The following is a 23301-nucleotide window of genomic DNA, read 5'->3' as shown; positions in this document are numbered from 1 at the left end:
ATTGGAAGAAAATTTGCATTGAGGGGGAGTGTTAAAATACAATGCAAATTTAGATAATATGAAATTAGTAATGTATATAAATATCTAGATATTAAAATGTAAAAGAAATATCTATATATATATATATATATATATATATATATATATATATATATATATATATATATATATATATATATATATATATAAAGAAAAATCTATATATTTATATGTGTAAGAAATATCTAGATATTTATATGTATAAAAATATCTAGATATTTATATATATCCATGGAAATATCTAGTCTCTAGAAACTTCCATGGAGTAGTATAAATAGGGGTGAAGATTTCATTTGTGTATAAGTTGTAAGAGTGAAATAAGAAGTGAGTTGTGAAGAAGAGAAGAAGAGTGTGAGTTAGAGAAAGTAGAGAAGAGAAAGCTTGTAAGTAATACTGTAATTGTAATTTAATATAAGTGTTTTTGTTAAGTTTCCCGATCAAGCCTTAGTTTGTGTTTAAGTTCTTAGTGCACTTTTGTTGTTCTTATTATATGGTCGGCTCTGCCGCCTAAGTAATACATGGTCGATTATACCGCCTAAAGATATATGGTCGACACTGTCGCCTAAGTACATTGTGCACTAAGAATTCATAAAATTAAAAGCTAACCAACGTCAAAGTGTTGGTGTAGTGAATGTAGTATAATCTAGGTCCTCTATAGTGGGTGTGTTGGGCTCGTCGAAGCTTCCAACATATATTATAATTATATAATTATAAGATAAGAGATAAGATGTCGAAACTTGAAATAAAACAAGATAAAGAGGATGAATGTTGCTTTGAATCCGTATTTGCAGGGAGATGGGTCACCGTCCAATTGTATAACTTGAGCCACAAAATACGTGTTTCCAGATACCATTTTTTACTCAAATCGCACATTTTTTTTTTTTTTTTTTTTTTTTAACGGCGACTCAAATCTCACATTCTAATTCACTAATTGGTAAATTGGACATGAATTCTAAACACTATTGCTAATTACGAGTAAACCTTCATTTTTCAGTTATCTTTTAGTTGCATAAAAGTACTCCACAAGTCCACAATGCACGTGCACGAGGCTTACATCGCGCAAGTCCCTAATCCGCCGGTTAATGGTCCATAACTCGACTTCATGTGCAAATGTGCAATTCATCTTATTTTTTTAAACCACAAGTTGTTAACATTATGAAGTATTTTATTTTTATTTATTATTATTCTTGTTACATATTACACACTATAAATATAAATATGAAAGGCAAAAGGCCAAAGGTCCTCTGTAAGAACAAAACAAACCAAGAAATGAAGAAATACACCAAGTCAACTTTTCCCCACAACAATATAATCAACATAACGAATTTGCAAACAGAGTTCCAAGAAAAAGGATCGAACTCGAGTTTTGAGAAAACCAAGACGATGATTCCAGCACCCTCAAAGGTGGTGGGCCCACCGACTAAGGTCGGAAAGGTGAAGGGCAAGCCACCAGTGATCGCGGACGTTGATCAAAGCGCCGAGGAGTTTATCATGAAGTTTAGAAAGCAGTTGAAGATTCAAAGGATGGAGTCGATTGATAATTATAATAAAATGTTAGCCCGAGGGACATGACATACAAATCCTACACTTAATAACTAGTGTATGATGATGATGTATCATTTCAATTGTATCGTTGTTGGTTGTTGTTTTGTAATTATATGTTATATCTAAATATCTAATATACTTAGATTTTAAGTCCCTATTTTACACGGAGTATTGAATTTAATATGATTTTTATGTATCTTATCTTATATATAATTAAAAAGTGACTCAAAGTGTATTAAGTATACACATTTAATTTCATCTAAATAATGATAATGACTTCATTTATAAATATAATGTTTTGATTTATAGCTTTATATCTATATAATTAAATAATTAATTTTAAAGTAATGTTTTTAAAATATTAAAATTGTGTTATTATTAAAATACTAAATTGTTATCATAAATTTGATCGCAAATATTTTTAATAACTAAAATTAATCTCTTTCATACATAACAACAGTTTTAATTTTTTCATTTTTCCTAAACATCCATAATAAATTTATGTCATATCATAAGTAATAACAAGAGTTTTAGTCTTTTCACTTTCTTTATATTAAATACTTAATTAAATTGATAGACATTGTTACTTATAAATATCACTTTTGCGTTTTCACATCACCTACACTTTGCAAATGAAATAACTGATAGAGTTATATAAATACTATTTCCATCATCATTTTTAATTTTCAATGTCAAATATCATCGATCACATGAAGGTTGAAGAAGATATATTACATTAGCCCTTCTTTAAGATATTATTTATGTACATATAGACTTTATATGTAATTTATTTTATTCATGTTCATTTTAGTTCATAATTTTTCTTTATTTTTCTTATCACTTTGAGTTTGAATATTTCATTTAAATGTTTGTAATAATTACATTTTTAGATTGTAAAATTATTTGTATGTCATATCAATATTATATATAATGTTGCCTATATGAAGATAAACTTTTTATATTACAATTGTGATATTTTTGCCATTAATTTGACTTAAATAGATAGTCACATATTGCTGCAATAAACATAAGTTCTATTAAAGTGCTTATAAAATATGTTTGCATGTATATAGTAAACTTGGTGGTTTCATATTTTTTTTGTGTTATGTGTGATAAAAGATGTAAGGTTAAATAATTATTGTAGTCTTTTATATTTATCTAAGTATTGCATTAAAAAAATTTATATATAGAAAATTTATGTATAGGGTGTGAGCCTAAGTAAGCGTTTAGGTTGTGATCGGTATAAATTAAAACATTAGATGTTAAATACAACACATACATTCATGTAGCAAATTGAAGAATAAGTCATTCTAAAACCTACAAATGCTAATGTGCTAATTGAATGAAATTACACATTTATGTATTTTTAATTTGTTATTTACTTGGTGTTGATAATATTAAACATGTCTATGAGAGATTAATAAATAGTGTCGGAAGAGTAAAGGAAGACAAAATTTCGTTGTTTAATAAAGTTGATTTACCAACTTCTTTAAACTTCATGCATGTTGTTAACAATCATTAGATCATTTTCTGTTGTTCATGTTAATCATCATTATTTAATATCTTGACACATAACTATGAATGACATGTACAAATCTCGGACAAGATATGTAGGGGTTTAACAATTCACTTTAACAATAACTATATTATTGAATTCTTAAATACCATAAGTATCACGGAATGTTGTTTCACGAGTTAAACCTCAAAATAGGACTACCGATAATGTTCTTAAATGTTGAATCGTACCAAAATCCGTGCAACGCAGGGGCCTTACCACTAGTAATATTTATATTTATGCTATATATGGGTAATTCTTCTTCTTTTGTGTTTAGTACTAGTTTATACCTTCGCGGGACTGAAAATTGATTTTTTACCAAATTAGATGGATTGTTAAAAGCACTACATAATAATAAAAGCAGATTCGAAATCTAAATAAAGTAATATTATGTAGTCAGTAACTGACCATGATATAAAAATTACACGTAACAAAAACAATGAAAACTGGTATCTTCAACAAAGTAATCCCTTACACAGATTTTAGTGTGGAAGTCTCATTTCTCTCAACCTTAGAGGGTCACTCACTCTTGCATGAAAATTTGGTTTGGGTCGAATCAATATCAGATATAGAACCATTATCTATGGCTTTTAAAGGTTGACACAATAACACGCAATAAGCTCAAAACATATTTCGTATATTTCAATGTACCTGACTCAAATGAGTGTGTTATAGTGATACAAAAATTGATCTGAAGCGGTAGGTTGAAACTCAAACATGAGCAGTCGGGTTGATAAATGAAAGAATAAATATCATGCTCTGACTTATGATTTAGGTCTCTAAAAGGTAATCACAACAGCCAACCTTAATATATACATTATTGTTGCATATAGATGAGAAATTGCATTGATGATCTTACTTATTTGTAGATTTGGAACACTCTTGACAAATATGACAATTTGGTTGAAGTCCAAGGCATCTTGTGAAGATCATTTAGCTTGAGATTCTTCTCCATCTCATACAACTTGATGTTCTATTGAGAAATAATATCACTCGAAAAATAAGTTGAATTATGTCAAACATATTATAAATATATACAAACTTGACATGGTTAGCTACCTGGACAAGTACGTGAAGAGTTGATTTGGCTTCATCTTCAACAAAGATTTCCATAGGTTGCAAAGGCCAATGTGGCAGCAAGTATATAACTTAACAACTAAAGTCACAAATGATGAGTTTATACTAAATCATATTAATAATCACATGATGGTAATTTATTTAAGCACGCTACAACATGATAGATGCAACAATTGCTCTTTTATGGATAAGTGAAAATCCAAAACACTATGGATGAAAGAAATAAAAGCAGCAGTAATTACCACGTATAAGCCATCTCCACATGCTTTATGTACATAACCACCTCCAATTATACCAATTATACCAGTTACTAAGCCAGCACCTGCAAGTACAGTACAGGAGGTATAAACATTATATTATCAAGTTTAAAGTAGATTTATAAGATCCAATTATTCGGCCTCAAATTAGTTGTAATATAACCCGTGGATTCCTGGGATTGCAACAATATTTAGTATTATACCACATACATTATTGTAAAAAATTTCATACGATTTAAATTACACAGTAAAAAGTAACAAAGCATATTATTTCACATGATAGCCCAAATTGGTTCAACAGGCAATCATAATCATAATCAAGTACTCATTTAACCAAAATCATAACCATCTCCATTGAATTTATAAGTAGCTAGAAATATTATCAAAAGAAATAATGAATTATTAGAAGTAGAATAGATGTATACCTGAAAGGTGGTTACTACCTCCCAGTTTGATTAATTACATGGATGACTAAAGTGCACAAGTACATGATAGTAAGACATTGGACATTTAAATATTTCAATATATAAGATATCATAAAAAAGAACATGATACCTCAGCACTTACCAATATCATCATATCATCTAATTTCATCTGGGTTGCCGAAGTAAGTTTGACAACTGTCACCCTAATTTTACAGCTTTCGGCCACGTTGCAAGTCAAGAGATTGAGTGGAGTGTAGACTTCTTCTTCAGAACCAGCCATCCGGTAAGCAAATGAGTTATGAATTATGAGTGTAAGTATTAAACGGAACGAAAGGTAAGTATGAATTAAATGATTTTCATATGAACAACACAAACACCCGTTTATTTATATAAGATTTATAAACGATTATCAGGGCACACTAACTGCTGTTGGTGATGGACGGGTGTTTGATTCATATGTTAAATCGGTTGAAACAGAATTAGGAATTTGCAGGTCATTACGGGTGACTGTCTAATGCTAATGCTAATGCTAATGCTAATGCTAATAATGCTAATAATAATAATAATAATAATGCTAATGCTAATGCTAATGCTAATGCTAATGCTAATGCAAGTATATTTTCTAAAAAGTGTTTTCAACCGTTCTAGCATAAAATAAATTTAACAAAGTTATACAATACTATATTGTATAACAGTAGTAGTAAATAATTACGGAGTACTAATTAGTATTAACTAGAAAAAAATTCGACCGCGCATTGCTGCGGTTGTATTCAACGCGCAGTCGAATTTGGATATACGTTGTTTGATACCTAATATATCTAATAAGCTGAGTTGTTTGTTGTACGTATATGTATGTGTATGAAATATAGCCCGAAATATTTAGTGTTTTTTTAACGATTTCCGTTTCGCGCGTAGTTAATCCCGTTGTGTTCGTTAGATTTTTTCGAGTTGAACGGTGATCTCGGAAAAATTTAACTCGCACCGAGCGAGAAGATAGGGCCCGTTAAAAATTCGGGTGGAATTTTTTTTTTTTAATAAAACTATATATTTACACTTTAAAAATATAAAGTAGAAGGGCCGTTGTGCAAATTGAGCCGAATTTGAGGGACTGTCTGTAGTGTGAACGCAAACTCAAAATGAAAATTCAAAACAACTGAAACCACGAATTTCGGAGAGTGTTTTGATGATGATGATGATGATGATGATGATGATGATGATGATGATGATGATGATGATGATGATGATGATGATGATGATGATGATGATGATGATGATGACGATGACGATGACGATGACGATGACGATGACGATGATGATTAGTTGGTAGCCCTCGCTACGCGTCGGGTTGTTAGTTATACGTTACGAACGTTTATGTTCATAATCATGTACTAATCCTACATTTTTCACTGTATCTTCATCGTTCAGCACCATCATCATTATGTTATGTACCACCTCAACCTTTACCAAAAAAATACACATAACTTAGAAACCATGAATATGCAAATAATTAAAACGAAACCAAAAATATTGAAGTACAAAGTACAACTACTTAAGTAATGACAACAACGTTTTATGACCATACTAATTACAACTTTATTTTATTATTTGATTATCCAAACCCTTGTGATGAAATGCACTTTAAAAAAAGAAAAACTTACCTATGCTATTTGTATTTATCTTTACTCATGTCAATCACGTAAAGATCATCCGTTCGTCACATAAACACCATTATTTAGGACAACCTATAATAAATAATAATAATAATGAAGAAAGCACGTCTATGAATCATTCATTGAATAGTGACTTGCAGATACTAATAGTAGTTTGTTTAGGTTCTAACTTCTATATTAATCATGGTTTCAAGATTGGTTCTCATATAATTGAATTAAGATAAGTACCTTTTGTCAAAAGTGAAGTTTGTCATAAAGCTATTTTCTGTCGAATGATCCACTGCAACGCTCTTTCAAGAAGCCTAAAAAGACTATAACTTGAAAACCAATGAGTTATTGCTGATTTATTTAATGTTCACGATTACAAATCAAATATGGGGATATAAGAAAGTTAAGTTGCAACTTACAATTGTTGTGCTCTAAACGACCGAGCTCGTACGACTGATCTAGAATTCCAGTCAGGTCTGGTAAGGACATATTTCTCCTGCAACTTTGAGGGACTACTGAGAGTCTCTCAAGGGTTGTCCTGAAACAATAAGGTATATGTGTTAAAAACAACAAAGTAATTTGATTATGAAGAATGACAATAATAACAAAAATATTGCACATAACATTAACCTGGTTAAAACTTACACCATCAATTCGTTGACATTTCTTGTCAAATTCCTAAATCTTTCCGTTGACAACCCATGTTTCTTTCATGTTGATAACTATCCTGGCTGGCCATTTACAAATAAAGGAGGCTAGTTCGTATAAGAACTAAAGATATTGTAATAGATATTGTCTTACATTCATACTTATAAACTATTTTGATAGTTGACGAAAAAAAAAAAAAAAAAAAAAAAAACGCGTACAACAGTGAATATACTTGTTTTATATGAATAGGTAGAGATGATGTATGGTTTGCTTCCGCACACCAAGCCCGACTTCTCCATAGCTACCTTGAGTAGTACACGATAAACATGAGATAAGGTGAAAATTATTAACCTAGCCAATACAAAACATATATACCTAATTAAGTAAATGAGATTATTGACTACAATAAAGCATACCTCAAAATAACTCCGTTCACCACCAAATACTTCTAGGGTTTCAACATCTAACGAATCGATCTTCGGTTCAGAAGACAGGCGGAGCAAAAACCACGGCGAAAGAGCTACGATGATGATTGATGATGTGATTCTAGGCTTTCAACCATCATGGAGTTCTGAAGAAGCATGAAGCACAATGAATTATATTATGTGAAATTAAGTAAAATAATAAAATTGAGCGAGAGTGAGAGTGACGATAACAGCGTGGTAGTAAATCGAGAGTGAGGCTGGCGGATTTGGCAGCGGCGGTGGTGCGCGGCTTCCTGTTCGCTGCTGAAGGCAGCAAATGTTTAATTTCTGGTGATCTTTTTTTGATAGAGATAAAGAAATTAGGGGAATGGACCAGAAGAAAATGGAAGGCGCTAGAAGGAGATTGGAGTGGTATATAAGTACAGTAGTAAAAGCGGTGTACAGAAGGTTTAAGCCAAAAAAAAAAAAAACCAAAAAAAAAAAGTGAAATGACCAAAATATCTCTGGCACTATTGATGAATAGTGCTACGGAGTTTTGTTTATTAGTTATTATGTTGATAAATAATAATAATAATAATAATAATAATCGTTGATTTAGTTTTATGTAACTACCTTAAAAAAAGGTTAATAATAAATTGGAAAATATCATATTTATGTAAAAAAAAAATTGGATAATTGGATAAAATAAATAAATCTATAATAGTATAACAGGAACAAAGAACATTCAATTATACATCGTTTATTAGTTATGTTGATAAATAATAATAATAATCGTTGATTTAGTATTATGTAACTACCTTAAAAAAAGGTTAATAATAAATTGGAAAATATCATATTTATGTAAAAAAAAAAATTGGATAATTGGATAAAATAAATAAATCTATAATAATATAACAGGAACAAAAACATTCAATTATACATCAATTACGTTTCCAGACCTGATATGAAATTAGATGATACTCCAACGTATGTAAGAACCTTGAAAACAATTGTGCTAGAACATCCTTGATTGAACAATAAATGTATTATATCTCATATTCGTAGATGTATCGATTATCAAACATATATTCGATATTCGAAGGCAGAAAAAAAAAATAAGAATATTAAATTTTGTACAAGAGATGCATTATAGGCAAAATCAAAAAATGGTAAACATTACCGGTAGTTGATAATCTTCGATGTCTTAGATTGAATGCTTTGATTTTAATCGAAGATGGACGACTCAAATTGGGTGTGTTACGGTGTGATATGGTACCCATATTTCCCCTAATTCATCCTATAATTATACGGAGTAACTGATAATCAATTCAATTTTTACATATTAATTTTCTAATGGTGATTGAAAAGGGGAAAAAAAAAAAAAACGTATGTGGAAGGGGCAGAAATCGAAGGTTTACTCTTAAAAGTCGGTTTGGCATAATTATGCCCAGGGCGGTAATGGATCGGGTGACGCCGTATTCATATTCCTACTCATTTAGTTTTTGTTTATCCATATTCATATTCGTTTAGTTTCAGGTCGTCCATTTATATTCATATCCAGTGAATTAAGCGGGTTAATGAATATCCAATATATATTAAAAAAAGTTATAAAATTTTCTAATATGCGATTAAAATAAGTAGTATAGAAATATAAATATAATATGGCATAATTAAAATCTATTCATAAGAATATGTAATATTTGTCCAAGATATAACAAAATTTGTTAGACTTTTCTGTAAAACATGGATTATGAAAAATTATATATGAAATTTGTAAGTTTATATTGTTAGATATGCGTGTTTTATTGTAATATATTATAGTTATTTCATTGTAAGGTTGAAAACAAAATATAAATCTAACGGTAAATGAACTTGTAATAGTAAATATGTAAGCATATATTTATATTTATGTATTTCGGGTGATAATGAATATATCCATGGATCAAACTTTTTATCCATGTCCATATCCATATCCATTTAGGTTCATCCATATCCGTATTCATATCCATTTGAGTTCGTCCATATCCATCACGAAGCGAGTGGATCCGGTGGATATCCACCGAATCGGGTGGCCATTGTCATCCCTAATTTATGACGCTTTCTGGAATTTAAACGGTTCAGATTTAATATTTGAAAAACATCTAACGGTTGTTCTTTTGCCAGGTAAGGTTTTTTCAATTTTGTTGACATCATTTTATGTTTTCTTATTATAGATAAGATAGAAGATAGATATACTTTTATATAATTAGTCATGTGTTTGAATTGTATTATCATTATCTAGGGAATTTCTTTGTTATGTACTTAATAATTACAATATATTAATAAATAATTTATTAATATATACTGCTAAAAGAAATAAGAAATTGGAGTATATTAAAATAATATATAAATTTTCTAAAGGTTTAAGACATATATTCTAATTCTACGTTTGTACCTTGTCAATAACCACCCCACTAAATTATTAACAATCAACTTTTTAACTATTTTATATAATTATATTATTATGCATAAACATTTTTCTTAAGAATATTCCTTAATTCTATTGTCAAATGAACTCTAAAAGAACATATTAAATAACACTATAATATTTTAATTTTTAAATCAAAACCTAAAAGTTCACTTACTTCATATATATATATATATATATATATATATATATATATATATATATATATATATATATATGTGTGTGTGTGTGTGTGTGTGTGTGTGTGTTAGTATTATGATACAATGACATATAATTGTGTAACCACCGGACAAGTTAAAATTCAATCATTTACCTTATTTGGATTTTTTTTATAAGATATACTAACAACTAACAAATAGTAAATAAGATATACTAACAACTAACAAATAGTAAACATGAGTTGTCTATTAACATACTTTCTCCGTTCCAAAATAATTGTCATGTTTGACTTTTCAAAATTTTTCTTTTTAAATTTTGACTTTAAATATCTTTGTTTGTGTTATATAATATTTAATGAAAACTATATGTATGGATTCGGTTTTAAAATGTGAATTCATTGGTATAACTTTCATCAAATATTATATAACACAAACGAAGTTATGTAAAGTCAAAGTTGTATAATATAGATTTAAAAAGTCAAAGTAGGACAATAATTTTGGAACGAAGTAAAGTCTTATTCCTAATAATGTGTTATGCTCCAAAGTTGGTAACGGACAATCAATTCATTTTTGGCTCGATAATTGGAGGGGTGACGAGCTTCTAAAAAATATATATGGGAGATTATTTCACTTGGATACGAATGGTGATTGTTTACTAACCGATACACGTAATGAAGTTGGTTGGAATTGGTCTTGGCGACGTGACATTGGGATAAGAAATGAGGCATTGTTAAATAATTTGATCAATGAATTGGGTTCTGTGGAGATCATTAACGATAACGATTCATGGATTTGGTTTCTAGATGAAGGTTCCACTGTTAACAATACGCGATATTTTATGGATGATCGCTTGTTACCATCCATAGATTTGAACACGAGATGGTTGAAAGTAATACCGAGGAAGATTAACATTTTCTTATGAAGATTAGCATGGGATAGATTACCTACTCGTGTAAATTTAGACCGAAGAGGTGTTGTTATAGAGGAGTTGGGTTGTATTGCTTGCGATCATGGTTCCGAATCTGTGCATCATGTCTTCTTTGGGTGCTGTGTAGTCGCAGAGTTATGGCGTCGAGTTAGAGTCTGGCTAGGTATCCCCATTCCAAATTTTACAGATTGGTCTGATGTCATGTCATGGTACGATAGTTGGCATGTGGCTGAGAAGACGAAACAGAAAGTGTACGTGAACATCGTTGCTCTACTTTGGCACATTTGGAGATTCAGAAATAGCAAAATGTTTGATGGAGAGGAGTTGAAGAAGCCTTTTTTATTTGATTCTATTCGTAATGTTTCTTTTTTATGGTTTTCTAGTAGAGCAAAAAATATTGTGAATTGGAACGAGTGGCTTGTTAAGCCAGTGTAACTGTTGGATATGTGCTCTCTAACAATTTGTCAGAGGGTTCATTTTTTTTTTAATGAAATTTGGATGTTCCAAAAAGGATATAAAATACAATTTTAGTACTACAATATATAAGGTTTAATTAGTTAAGTCAAACTTTTTTTTTTTCTAATTCTTTTCATTTTCTTTTTCTTTTCAAACAAATTTTTAACTCTTTTCATTTTCTTCTTTCCCTTTAAAAAATGGGTTAACATTTTTATTTTAAAACCTTTTAGAAGTATATATAATCGGGACCAATTGTCAATTTAGGTATAGTAAGTGTCTAATGTATCGTGAAAAATTATTTTTCGCAGCAAACGCGATACCTCTCTACTAGTTCCATGCAATTGTAACAGTATATAATAGTGTTATAAACTTATAATAGTTCTTATTATTGCTATTAAACTAAGCTTCGTCAAATTGGTGTTATTATACATTTTAATTTTAGTAACAATAATATGAACTTCAAACCCACATGCACCAAGTTTAGATAGACTGCTAGCTAGTATTTCACATCTGAACAAACTTTTGTGTTGACCATAGTTACTTCTACTGCTGGAAGATGAAGCCGCCGCGAGCATGATTGCTCATCATCTCTGCAGCGATAGGTATCACCGGAAGAATATCGCAGTTGCATATCTCAATCATGAAACCATCTGGATCATGAAAAAATAGCTGATCAACGTATATTCCGCCTTCTTCCACCCTTTGTCTCTTGTACTCAATTCCCATTTCTTTCAACTTCTTTTCAACAACGCCCATGTTATCGCACTGTATACACACATACCTTTACACTTCAACTTAAGGTTCCAGATTCAATATCGATATTATAACATCCTAAAGGCCATAAGTACACAAGTCCGCCTCACTAATTCTTATATATATTTTCATGGATTTTTTTTTCACATAGATGTTTTTTCAAGTTCTACCTTATCTGTGTAAAAGAATCATTTTTAGATAGCTTTTAAAGTCACCAATTCAAATAAAGATCATGACAAATGTTTAGTTAAAAACACATATGAAAATAATGTTTAATTCAGTGAAGAGAGCTTTTAGAAATGAATGGTTAATTACACTACATGTAAAATATATATTGGGTGGCGAGAAAAAGGGTCGGAAACGCTTAGAAAAACCTAGTTAGACTGTATACATCAAAATAAAATACGTAGGAAAAATTTTCTCCGTTCTTTTTATATTTTTTATTAATATGAAATGTTAAAAGCCTAGAATATAAAATGGTACATATGAAGTTCACATATTTTTCATTACAACATGACTATGACAAACTAGCAAAAAAGTTTAAAAATATGGAGTTATAAAGTTAGAGGCAAGTTTTTGTTCACCTGGAAGGAAATATGGTTATCTTTAGGATTGATTTCATTTTTCTTTGGCAGTTTTTGTGGATCATCTGATTGAATCAGATGTATTCCAATTCCATAGCTAAAAAGCCTATTAACAATCAAACAATGAAAATATTTGGAGCATTACATATTGAAAAACAGGGGATTAAACAGAGAGTTTTGATATTCAAACTATAATTTTGTTGGATTAAAGTTGTTGAATTACCAAGAACCATCAAACTTAAGATATCCAGGTCTCCTAACTGGAACAAAACCAAGAATTTTAATGTAGAAATCTGTTGATTCTTCTACTGATCGGCATTCGAGTGAGACGTGATTAAGAGACTTGAGATGCAGAGGATTTGCAGCAATATCCTTCATTTTATTCTTAATATGGTTTGTTTTGTGATTAAATAAAATTTGTGATTAAATGAATAATAGATAAAGATCGATCAAGTTGGGATTTAGTTGATGATATTGAAGGGTGTTAAGGAGCCAGGAGCTGAAAATATATAAAGGCCAAAGATTCTGTAAGCTTTTGTGGTATCTTTTATTACTTAGGATTCACATTGATGAATGGATTGGGATTGGGATTGTTAATTTTGTGTTAGTACCAACATGCATCAATCATCATATAGTTAACAAACTTAATGAATGCAAGTTGATGGATATTAACCTTCTCATACGTACCTTAAATCTGAGAAAATGCCAACCAAGTTAATAAATTGTTTACTCCATCTATTAGGATAGTGCATTTTTAGTGTATACGTTACATTTTGTGTAGGAAGATAACTTAGAGTTGGGTTCTAATATCCTCAGTTGATTTCATTTCAAACCTTACTATCAACATATTTTTAGGTGATTAGAAAATGATTAAAAACGGTTACTGAATAATCTAATTAGACCGCGTATATGCGAGTAAAAATAATCCCTTTAGAGTAGTCTGAATAGAAAATATATTTATGTGTTCATTCCTTTTCGCGTTGTAGAAATCACTACTTATATTCGTGAATTTTACTTCTATATGTAATACGAGTAGTTTTTGTATAATTTCTTAGCTATGCTATTAAATCGACAAATAATCAATCATATAATATATCTATGTTTCTTCTTCCTCAAGAGCAGGGCCGGTCCAATGTTTTAAATTGCCCTGGGCGAGTCACACAAAAAAATACCCTTATGAATGAACAAGACGTTTTTTTCGGATGCTACCGTAACTGGTACAATTAACATAATTATTTCTAAAGTAAATAATATTACATTATCAATCATCAATGTAGGAATACAATAAAATTAGTGAAATATAGAACCCGATTCACGAATAAAGATTGAAAATTAGAAATACGATTCTTGCTTCTTCAACAGTTACGTAGCTTTTCGCTAGTAGAGAATATTAGAGAATTTTTATATTTTGATCTTAACACAATCTTGCTGCTGCTTGTAGAGTTGTAGAAAATTTTAATATTTTGATTGTGGTTCGGAAGCATTGATAATATTAGGTTAATGACTCAATTTCAATTGCCGTTTCCAATTTTTATCGAATATGAACAGACGCTCGGACTTGTCTACACTCACCTTCCCCATACCCCACTTTCGTTGGATTGGGTATTGTTGTTGTTGTTGCTCGGACTTGGTAATTCATCCTTGTATTACTAAACAACGTGACTTTTTTTTGCCATTTAGGGCCATTCACAATTTCCAAACGACATTCACCACAACTTGAACTCAAAAACTGCAAAATACCCCCTTTCACTATAATCAGCTTACAAAAACTACCCTGCACTCCAGGAGGTCATACATAAATTCTCTCAATTAAAATAAAAACTTCACTCAAACACTTCGACAGCCCGTATCTTCCTCCTCGCCCCGAGTTAAATTTCACCTACCATACCGTTAAAATCAAAATATTTTTATGAACAAAACGAAACTAACTACATTCAAAAGGGACACTTTTTAAAAAACGCTAAACACAACGCGAGCCCGTATCTTCCCACTCGCCGCGAGTTAAATTTTTTCGACAGCAGCGTCAGACTTGAAATAATTTATGAACAAAATGAAAATAAGCACGTTCGAAACGGACACTTTTTTAAAAACGCTAAACACAACGACAACCTGTATCTTCCTGCTCGTCGCGAGTTAAATTTTTTCGACATCACCGTTACACTCGAAATAATTTTATCAACAAAACGAAACTAACTACGTTCGAACCGAACAATTTTTAGAAAACACTAAAGACGACGACACATACGACGACGCTTACCAAATGGATCGTTTTCCCCTCTGTAAATACATAAAGCTACGTTAAATATAAATATACAGGCCAAAAGCCCCCGCCGCATTGCGCGGGCTGGATCCGGACTAGTTAAATATTAAATGTAGATATTAGTACTGTATTAAATAAATTGAAGATTCAAATTTTACGAAGTATTTGTTGGCATATTTCTGGCCCAGCTGATTTTGTTAGATGATAAATTTGAAGCCCAATACGACTAAAAATAAAGCCCACACTTAAATATATACATACAGTAAAACCTCTATAAATTAATAATATTGGGACCACGATATTTTATTAATTTAGCGAGATATTATTATATCAAAAATTAATAATTTATCAATTTAAAAAATTGGCATAAATTTGTGAGCAAGTCTCAAATTATTGCATCGGCATTAGAAATTATTATGTCCGTTCACCTTACCTATTTGAATAAAACATAAACAAGGACCTTCAAAATTCTCATGTATGTACATTCACACATTAATAAACTTGTCAAGTTCAATGTATATTGAGATTTAATAAAAATAGTAATTATTAATTTATAGTTTCGCTGGGATCAAAATATTAAATTGGGATTTCAAAAAAAATTATTATCTTATTATTTTATCGATTGGGGTCCAAATTTGTACCGGTCCCAAACTGAAACCGGACAAATTATTAATTTTATCAAGGTTATTAATTTATCGAGTATTAAATTACAGAGGTTTTACTATATAAAGAAACAAATATGGAATGCCCCTAATATTTTGATGCCCTGGGCCTAGGCCCATGTCGCCCATAGGCTTAGCCTAAAGAGAATATAAAACCAAAAAACACAAGTTTCATGGATCTTAAGAAACCATTTGTCGACTCGTGGCCCTCAATCAACCCAAGCAATCTTTACGATTCTTGCTTTCTCATAAATTAATCGAAGTCAAATTCCAATGGAAAACAAATTTTCGATTTCTTTGCGTGGCATAAACCCAGTTTAAAATGGCAACATTCTAACACTACATTCATTCTAACACTACAATGTAATGTAATGTTGTTATGATGCAACAAAACCGCCAAGACCATTTATCCCCTTTATCAACTTTAAAAACTCAAATTTTAAACTTATTTAAAAACTTCGCTAAGAATTTGTAAAATCTTCTAAAGGATGCTTTTCTATGATAGAAGTATAGAAAGAATCTCCTTTTAAATTTGGGAATTGATTGATTGATTGGTATTTTTACGGTTAAAATTTATATATATATATATATATGTAGGGGCAGGATCAATGGGTAAGTAACCAATCGGGGGGAAGCGGGGGGAAGCAAACTTTTTTTTTTTTCGTTTTTTTTTGAAATTTTTTTTTTCGGCATCAAGATCACACGAAAATATGAACATTTAGAAGAGACACTTCGTGATGAATGTAATTATTTAGGCGATAAAACGATCGACAAAAATAACATTCAAGATAATATTGTTCGTGAAGAATATGAACGTTTTTTTTTTCCATGTTTTGTGAACTAAAATTTAGCCCGATTTAGAGTTTAGGTTTAGGGTTTAGGGTTTGGTGTTTTGGGTTTATTTCATAAACCCAAAACACCAAACCCCAAACCCTAAACCCTAAACTCTAAGCCGTTCGTGTTAAAAACTCAATCTAAATCCTAAATCTAAACCCTAAACCCTAAATTTCTAAACCCTAATATCTAAACCCTATAAACCCTAATATCTAAACCCCAATAGCTAAAACCTCAAAATACGCTCGAAAAACACGATAATTGTTATATATTACTTCTTCGAGCTTTTTTCCGCCAAAATAAAAACATTTATCACAAAGTGTCTCTACTAAATGTTCATATTTTCATCTCATCTATAATGTTCGTGAACAAAGTTTTTTCAAAAAACGAAAAAAAAAAGTTTTTGCTTCCCCCCGCTTCCCCCCGAATGGTTACTTCCCTCTTGATCCTACCACTATATATATATATATATATATATATATATATATATATATATATATATATATATATATATATATATATATATATATATATATATATATATATTTTTAAAGGCAACAATTTTATTGATACTTTTAAATAGTTTTACACATACAACTATATACAGGTACACGAATGAATAACACGATAGCCATACACAAAGACCTCAACTAAACCATGGTGCTAAGATGGCATCCGGATTTTAAGAAAGGAAGCCTTGAGGGTTGTGGAGCCATGAATGCCAATCCAATGACTTTATCTTACATCTTTTGGCAACCCACTCGTAACTTTTAATTTGTATCTCGTTTAGTGCCATTGGTGCCGTCCACGATTTATTTGAGAAAACCTTTTGATTTCGGTTCTTCCAAATAAGATAACTAGCTGTGATAACCCGGAAAATTTTCGATTAAATTTAAACTAAAACTTCGACTGTTCCCGGCGATTCACGAATAACCTACCTCTCTCTCTGTGTGTGTGTGTGTGTGTGTGTGTGTGTGTGTGCGCGCGTGCGCGCGCGCGCGCTGTGTGTGTGTGTGTGTGTGTGTGTGTGTGTGTGTCATTTACAATTATTATTATTATTATTATTATCAGTAATTATCATTAATATAATTACTAAAATTACTATCAATATTATTATCATAACATTATTAATATCATTATTATTTGTATTATTAATATTATTGTTATTTGTATTTACTATTATTATTAACTAGATTTGTAGTCCGCGCGATGCTGCGGTTTTATGTAAACAGTTTTATGTTAATATAGTTGTGGGTTGAAGCTAGATATTTGGTTTTTATATACAGTAGGATAGGCTAATATGTTCTATCATGCTACATGTTACATACTATGTTCATAAGACTGCATACTGCAGTATATACTTGCTCAGTTGCTCAAATCAAAAGTATTGTTGGTGGTTGCGTTTTTTCTAAATTTTTCTTCTTGGACTGGTGCTCACATTGCTCTGCAAAAGTGAATGTTTGTTAGGTTTATTAATTTATAGTTGCATGAATTTTCTATACAAGTATGTTGAGCTTACCTGAGTCATTGAAAAACATTCTTTTGGCTCCTGCAAGTACAAAGGAAATAATAAATGACGAACATCAACGTTAACATGCAAAACAAACATACTGTTATGTTACTCTATTTTATCATTTGTAAAGAGCAAGAATTGTGAGTGATAAAAAATATTACATAATGAAGTAAGATGAATATTTTTGGTAAAAAAATTAAATAAAATAACAAAATGTCTGGTAGGGTACACGTGCCAGCTGCATGAGCGAACCTATGAAAACAAATGGAAGACAGGAAACCAACGCATCAGCGACAAAAGAACGGAAGGTACATACACTCTTCATTAGAATATGTTAATAGTATGAGTTGAACTTTACAATCATGAATGTTTGCTGTATTTAAACTATGTTGGTATACATCTTATAGGTGAAAATAAAGGCACTGAACATAAATGCATAATGTGTGATAGTGTTCGTCACAAATATATGTTATAAATACCATTTGTTCCAATACAATTTGGGTCACCCATTTTGATACTGTGTCTAGAATAGCAACTATTAGTTCTGGTATATATTTTCCTTTCAATAACATCATGAAGTCCCAACATAAATTGTGTTGTATTAACAATCAAGAAAGTTTTAAGTGAGATGACAATTCTGACCCACCTAAGAGTGAGTATCTGTTTTTGAACAAAATTTTTAGAAGATTTAGTCAGCTCACTTATTTGCAAATAATAGAATGTGTCTAACATGTTAAATAGGTCAAAAACTTCCAATTTATTTATAACTATAGGCTTGAACACGGTAAGGGAGGTGAAGAGGAACACAAAATTGGCTTGATTGAATACCTTCCCCCTTCCGAAGTATGCTAAAAAGAATTTATAATCTATGTATGTGCAATATGATGTATTAATGCGATCATACCTGTAAGGACTGACTTTTGTTCATGCACTAATCGATAGCCTTCAGAGTTAGTTAAGACACAGGATTAAGCCGCAACAGGCATAAAAGAGACATGTGTCAACAAATTTTGACATCGTAATGCACGTATTTTCCTAGCTTCTTAGTGGAAAGACCAGCATTGGTGGACATAGATGACTGAGATGTTTGTGACAACATATCCATACCACCTTGTCCAACACGTTTTTTGTGTTGCGATTTAAGTCTTTTCGCAAGCTGCTCAAAAGATGCAGTACCCGAAATAGCAGAAGTAGAAACATGCACATAATTTGTTGTAACATTTTCATTGCCTACAAATTCAGTAGCATCAGGCTTTGCTTCCTGTCATAACAAACTATGTATTCAACAAACTTTTGAACTTTTTAATTGATAAGACAATCTTTAGGGAAACAAATACATAATCATAAAACATCATCAAACTACATTAATTTACCTTATAATCAGTATGCACAACATAATCCGTTACATGAAACATACCAACACAGCTATCTTTGAAGAAACATACCAACACTTGTAACAGATAACTAAAAACATCATTACATCACTTATAACAGTGAACACTTATATCAATTTACTGATTTATTGATCGTGTAGATGCATGTTTGAACCCTAATCAACATTATTCACATATAATTTTGTATATGTTTGTAATTTCTTTTCAGTGATGACCAATAAACAAAGATGCAATCAAAGAAATTCTTACGAAATTAATACCGTTCAAAACACTGACGGCGGGGATAACGGCTACGATGGTGATGACAACGATTTAAGGTGAAGCGCAAATTTCTCCTCCGATTTCCAAATCCATAGGATGAAATCAAAAACCCTAGGCTTATATGATAATCGCTCACACAGAAACACAATCTTTGAAAGAAAATCAAAAATAAAGTGAGAGCAAGAAACTGATGAATACAGTTGCAAAATAAGCGAAGGCAACCCCTAACAACATCGTTCAAAATTTGTACCACCATGTCCGGAAACTCGTGACGGATTTAGTGGCGGTGTTAGCGAGGCCTCGTACGACCGGAGTAGGAGACGATCGCCCGTTCAAAATGTTTGGGGGTGGTTTGTTCTTGAGTAGAGAGATTCTAGGTTTTGATATGCAGGTTTTAGGATATTAACGGGTTGGGTGAAGATGGTGAAACGGTTTCAGCAGTAACCAGAGCCAATAAGAATGAAGTGAAACAGTGTAACAGTATGTGGAACAGTTTGAAAGTGTAGGTAAGGGTTGTGGCCAATAGGATTGAAGGGAAAATGACTTTAAAATTACGTGATTTAGTATGTAGACTAAAATAATAATTCTCATTATTAGTATTATTATTATAAAATAATTATTATTAATTATAAATATTAATTAAAATGAATGATTTAAACAGATGCCTAATATAACCTAAAACTGTATCTGCTTTTGATTTTTAAAATCAATCGTGATCTGTATTATGATTTGCCCTTTTATTTTATTTTTTATCTGATCAAGCTTTATATTTTTTGATTAAATTACACGAATGAATCGACAAACAAATTAGGTATTAATCTGCTTTTTATTTTTAAATTGGATGATATCTGCTTTTATTTATTTTATGTTATCTTCTTTTGATTTTTTTATCTGCTGATTGAATCCTTGTCGACACCCCTTTTATTATATAAATTCATCGATCAATCCAAATTGATACAGCACTAATCAACAACTGACTCTATATATAAGTAGCTATAATTGTTAAAGAAAAGGGATTAAAACAGAAAGAAAAAAAATCTTTCTTTTTCCCTCGACACCTCTGTTCTAGCATCATTTTTCAAAAACTTTGAATACGAATCAAATTTTAAAAACTATAAATGTAGAAGTGTTAGGAATCGTCTATGTAAACTATCTGAAAGTTTTCAAGTTCCAATTCCTCAAATTGAGTTTTAATTTTAGAGTCAAAGTTGTAATTTAAAAAGTCAAACGATTTGTGCATCATGAAATTCGAACGCGTTTTGAAGTTTTGAGTTAAATTGTTTGTCCAGAAAGTTTCTATGAGTGATTTAGGACCTCTTTCATGTTGTAATTATTATCTAAAACGTTCGAGAATTCAATATTGGATTTTAAGTTTATATTTTTTTTTTGACGAACAGACTGACTGCTGTGCAGTCTTTTATAATTTTTTTTATCAAATCATTTACACTTTGTTTGTAGTGTTTCATTTATAAATCCTAATTCAAACTCCAAAATCATGGATATAATTTGTGATTTGTTTCTGGTCGTTTGAATTCAATAGAAAGAAGAAGAAGAAATAAATAATACAGAATATATAATCTAGAATATGAGTTATAAATCAGAAATAATAAAATGGAGGAATGGCAGGGTGTTATGTTGGGTGAACGAGAGGTCTAGCGTTTGATTCTAGGCTGGGTCATTGTTTTTGGAGAAATTTTTGAAGGTAGTCTCTTATGAATCTTATTATTATTATTATTATTATTATTATTATTATTATTATTATTATTACTATTATATTTATTAACGTTATTATTAGATATTAGTATTATTATTGCTAGTATTCTTATAATTAAGTATTATTATCATGTAGTATTATTATTATTATTATCACTAATATAATTAATATTGTTATCATTACTAATATTATCACTAGTATTATCATTTAGATTATATTAGTAGTACCATTATGATTAAAACTATTACTTTAATATTATTATCATTATTACTAAGATTATTATTATCATAATTATTATAGTTATTATTACTAATATTAAAGTTATTATTAACATTAATATTAAAAACATGGTTATAATTAAAAGTATCATTTTAACTTATCATTTTTATCAAAATTACTATCTTTATTGAAATTATTATTATTACTATCATTATTATTATTCTTATTATTAAAGGTATTAAAATTTTCATTATCAAAAATTACCCTCTTTATTGAAATTATTATTATTACTATCTTTGGGATTGACCTTAAAGATTGAGAATTACAAACTCATAGAATTCAATGATATCTAAACTCGAGCTTGAACGAGAAAATATTTTGATCAAAATTACAAACCGATTTGTTTTCTGAAAACCCATTTTCAATGCGTCCATTACCATTGAACGTAAAATCCCAAGAATTCACCAAAATTCATTAGGTCACCTGAACCAAATCGGGTGTCAACCGTAAGAACGGTGGTTGCATATCATGGTCGAAGACAGGACCTTGTGCCAGACCGAAAAATTATAGGGTGATCTTTACTATTGCTCCTACAAAGGATAGTAATTGTATCCAACACGTTGTGGACCATGAACACCTGCATGTCATTAGACATTGCCTTAACAGTTGCTTGTTCAACGCTTTCCTTTACAACCGGACGGTAGTTTACCGAAAGGTAATATACGGAGCAAGTAAACTGGACGTGTTGCTTTCCTAATACAAGGTTAGCAAGTGGGTGACACAAAACTGCAAGTTTTGAGCTAAAATTTTAAAATCTGAAACCCACAAAACCCACAAATATATTTTGCAAACACCGGTGAAGGGTTATTCCGGAAAACTTGTCTAGGGTAAAATCTAGAATGAATTTTCAAAAAATCAATTGTTTTCATAAAGATCCAATTTCCTTAAAGGATCTAAATTTTCATAGTCATGTGGGACTGTAAACCACAATGTTACCATCATTGTTTATACCGCCGTATCAAAATCACTGATGTATAAAGTGTGAAAATAAAAAAAAAAGTGATTCGAGTGAAGTGTGATTTAATTTCAAGTTCTGTATTGCTTGAGGACAAGCAACGCTCAAGTGTGGGGATATTTGATAGTGCTCCAAATGAACATATATTTAGGCACAATATCCTTCCAATATGTAAAGCTTTTAGTTGCAATTGTTCTATTTTTATGTAATATTTGTTTAAATAAATAAGTGCGAAGACAAAAGAAGAAAACGACGATTTGAAGACGCAAATGACCAAAAAGCTCAAATGTACAAGATATAATTCAAGTGGTTCAATTTATTGATAAGAAACGTCTAAAAATTACAAGAGTACAAGCCGCGGAACGCAAAGTACAAGATATCTCCGCGTACGAAAAGACGTTCGAAAATTCGGAACCGGGACATGAACCAACCATCAACGCGCGACGCAACGGAGCTAAAATTGCAAGTCAACTAT

At 30.6% G+C, this 23301-nt stretch overlaps 1 protein-coding gene and 2 long non-coding RNA genes across 3 annotated transcripts; all 3 read right to left on the bottom strand.

The window, feature by feature from the left end:
• Nucleotides 1–3757: 3757 nt before the first annotated feature.
• LOC139845588 (uncharacterized) lies at nucleotides 3758–5408 on the bottom strand. The gene is made up of 2 exons (XR_011758389.1): nucleotides 5041–5408; nucleotides 3758–4538 (listed from the first exon to the last, which is right to left on the bottom strand). It is a non-coding gene; the product is annotated as an uncharacterized lncRNA (long non-coding RNA).
• A 6598-nt stretch (nucleotides 5409–12006) lies between these two features.
• LOC139845587 (glyoxylase I 4-like) lies at nucleotides 12007–13405 on the bottom strand. The gene is made up of 3 exons (XM_071835848.1): nucleotides 13178–13405; nucleotides 12955–13060; nucleotides 12007–12382 (listed from the first exon to the last, which is right to left on the bottom strand). The coding sequence occupies exons 1-3, from the start codon at nucleotides 13330–13332 to the stop codon at nucleotides 12161–12163; spliced, it is 483 nt and encodes a 160-aa protein (XP_071691949.1). The 5' UTR covers nucleotides 13333–13405; the 3' UTR covers nucleotides 12007–12160.
• Nucleotides 13406–17965: 4560 nt separating this feature from the next.
• Nucleotides 17966–20339, bottom strand: LOC139845586 (uncharacterized). The gene is made up of 3 exons (XR_011758388.1): nucleotides 19878–20339; nucleotides 18230–19484; nucleotides 17966–18154 (listed from the first exon to the last, which is right to left on the bottom strand). It is a non-coding gene; the product is annotated as an uncharacterized lncRNA (long non-coding RNA).
• Nucleotides 20340–23301: the final 2962 nt, after the last annotated feature.

Source organism: Rutidosis leptorrhynchoides, chromosome 4, assembly GCF_046630445.1.
Source record: "Rutidosis leptorrhynchoides isolate AG116_Rl617_1_P2 chromosome 4, CSIRO_AGI_Rlap_v1, whole genome shotgun sequence".
Classification (NCBI taxonomy): Eukaryota; Viridiplantae; Streptophyta; class Magnoliopsida; order Asterales; family Asteraceae; genus Rutidosis; species Rutidosis leptorrhynchoides.
Note: the sequence above shows the minus strand (reverse complement) of the source record. Positions and strands in the feature narration are given on the sequence as shown.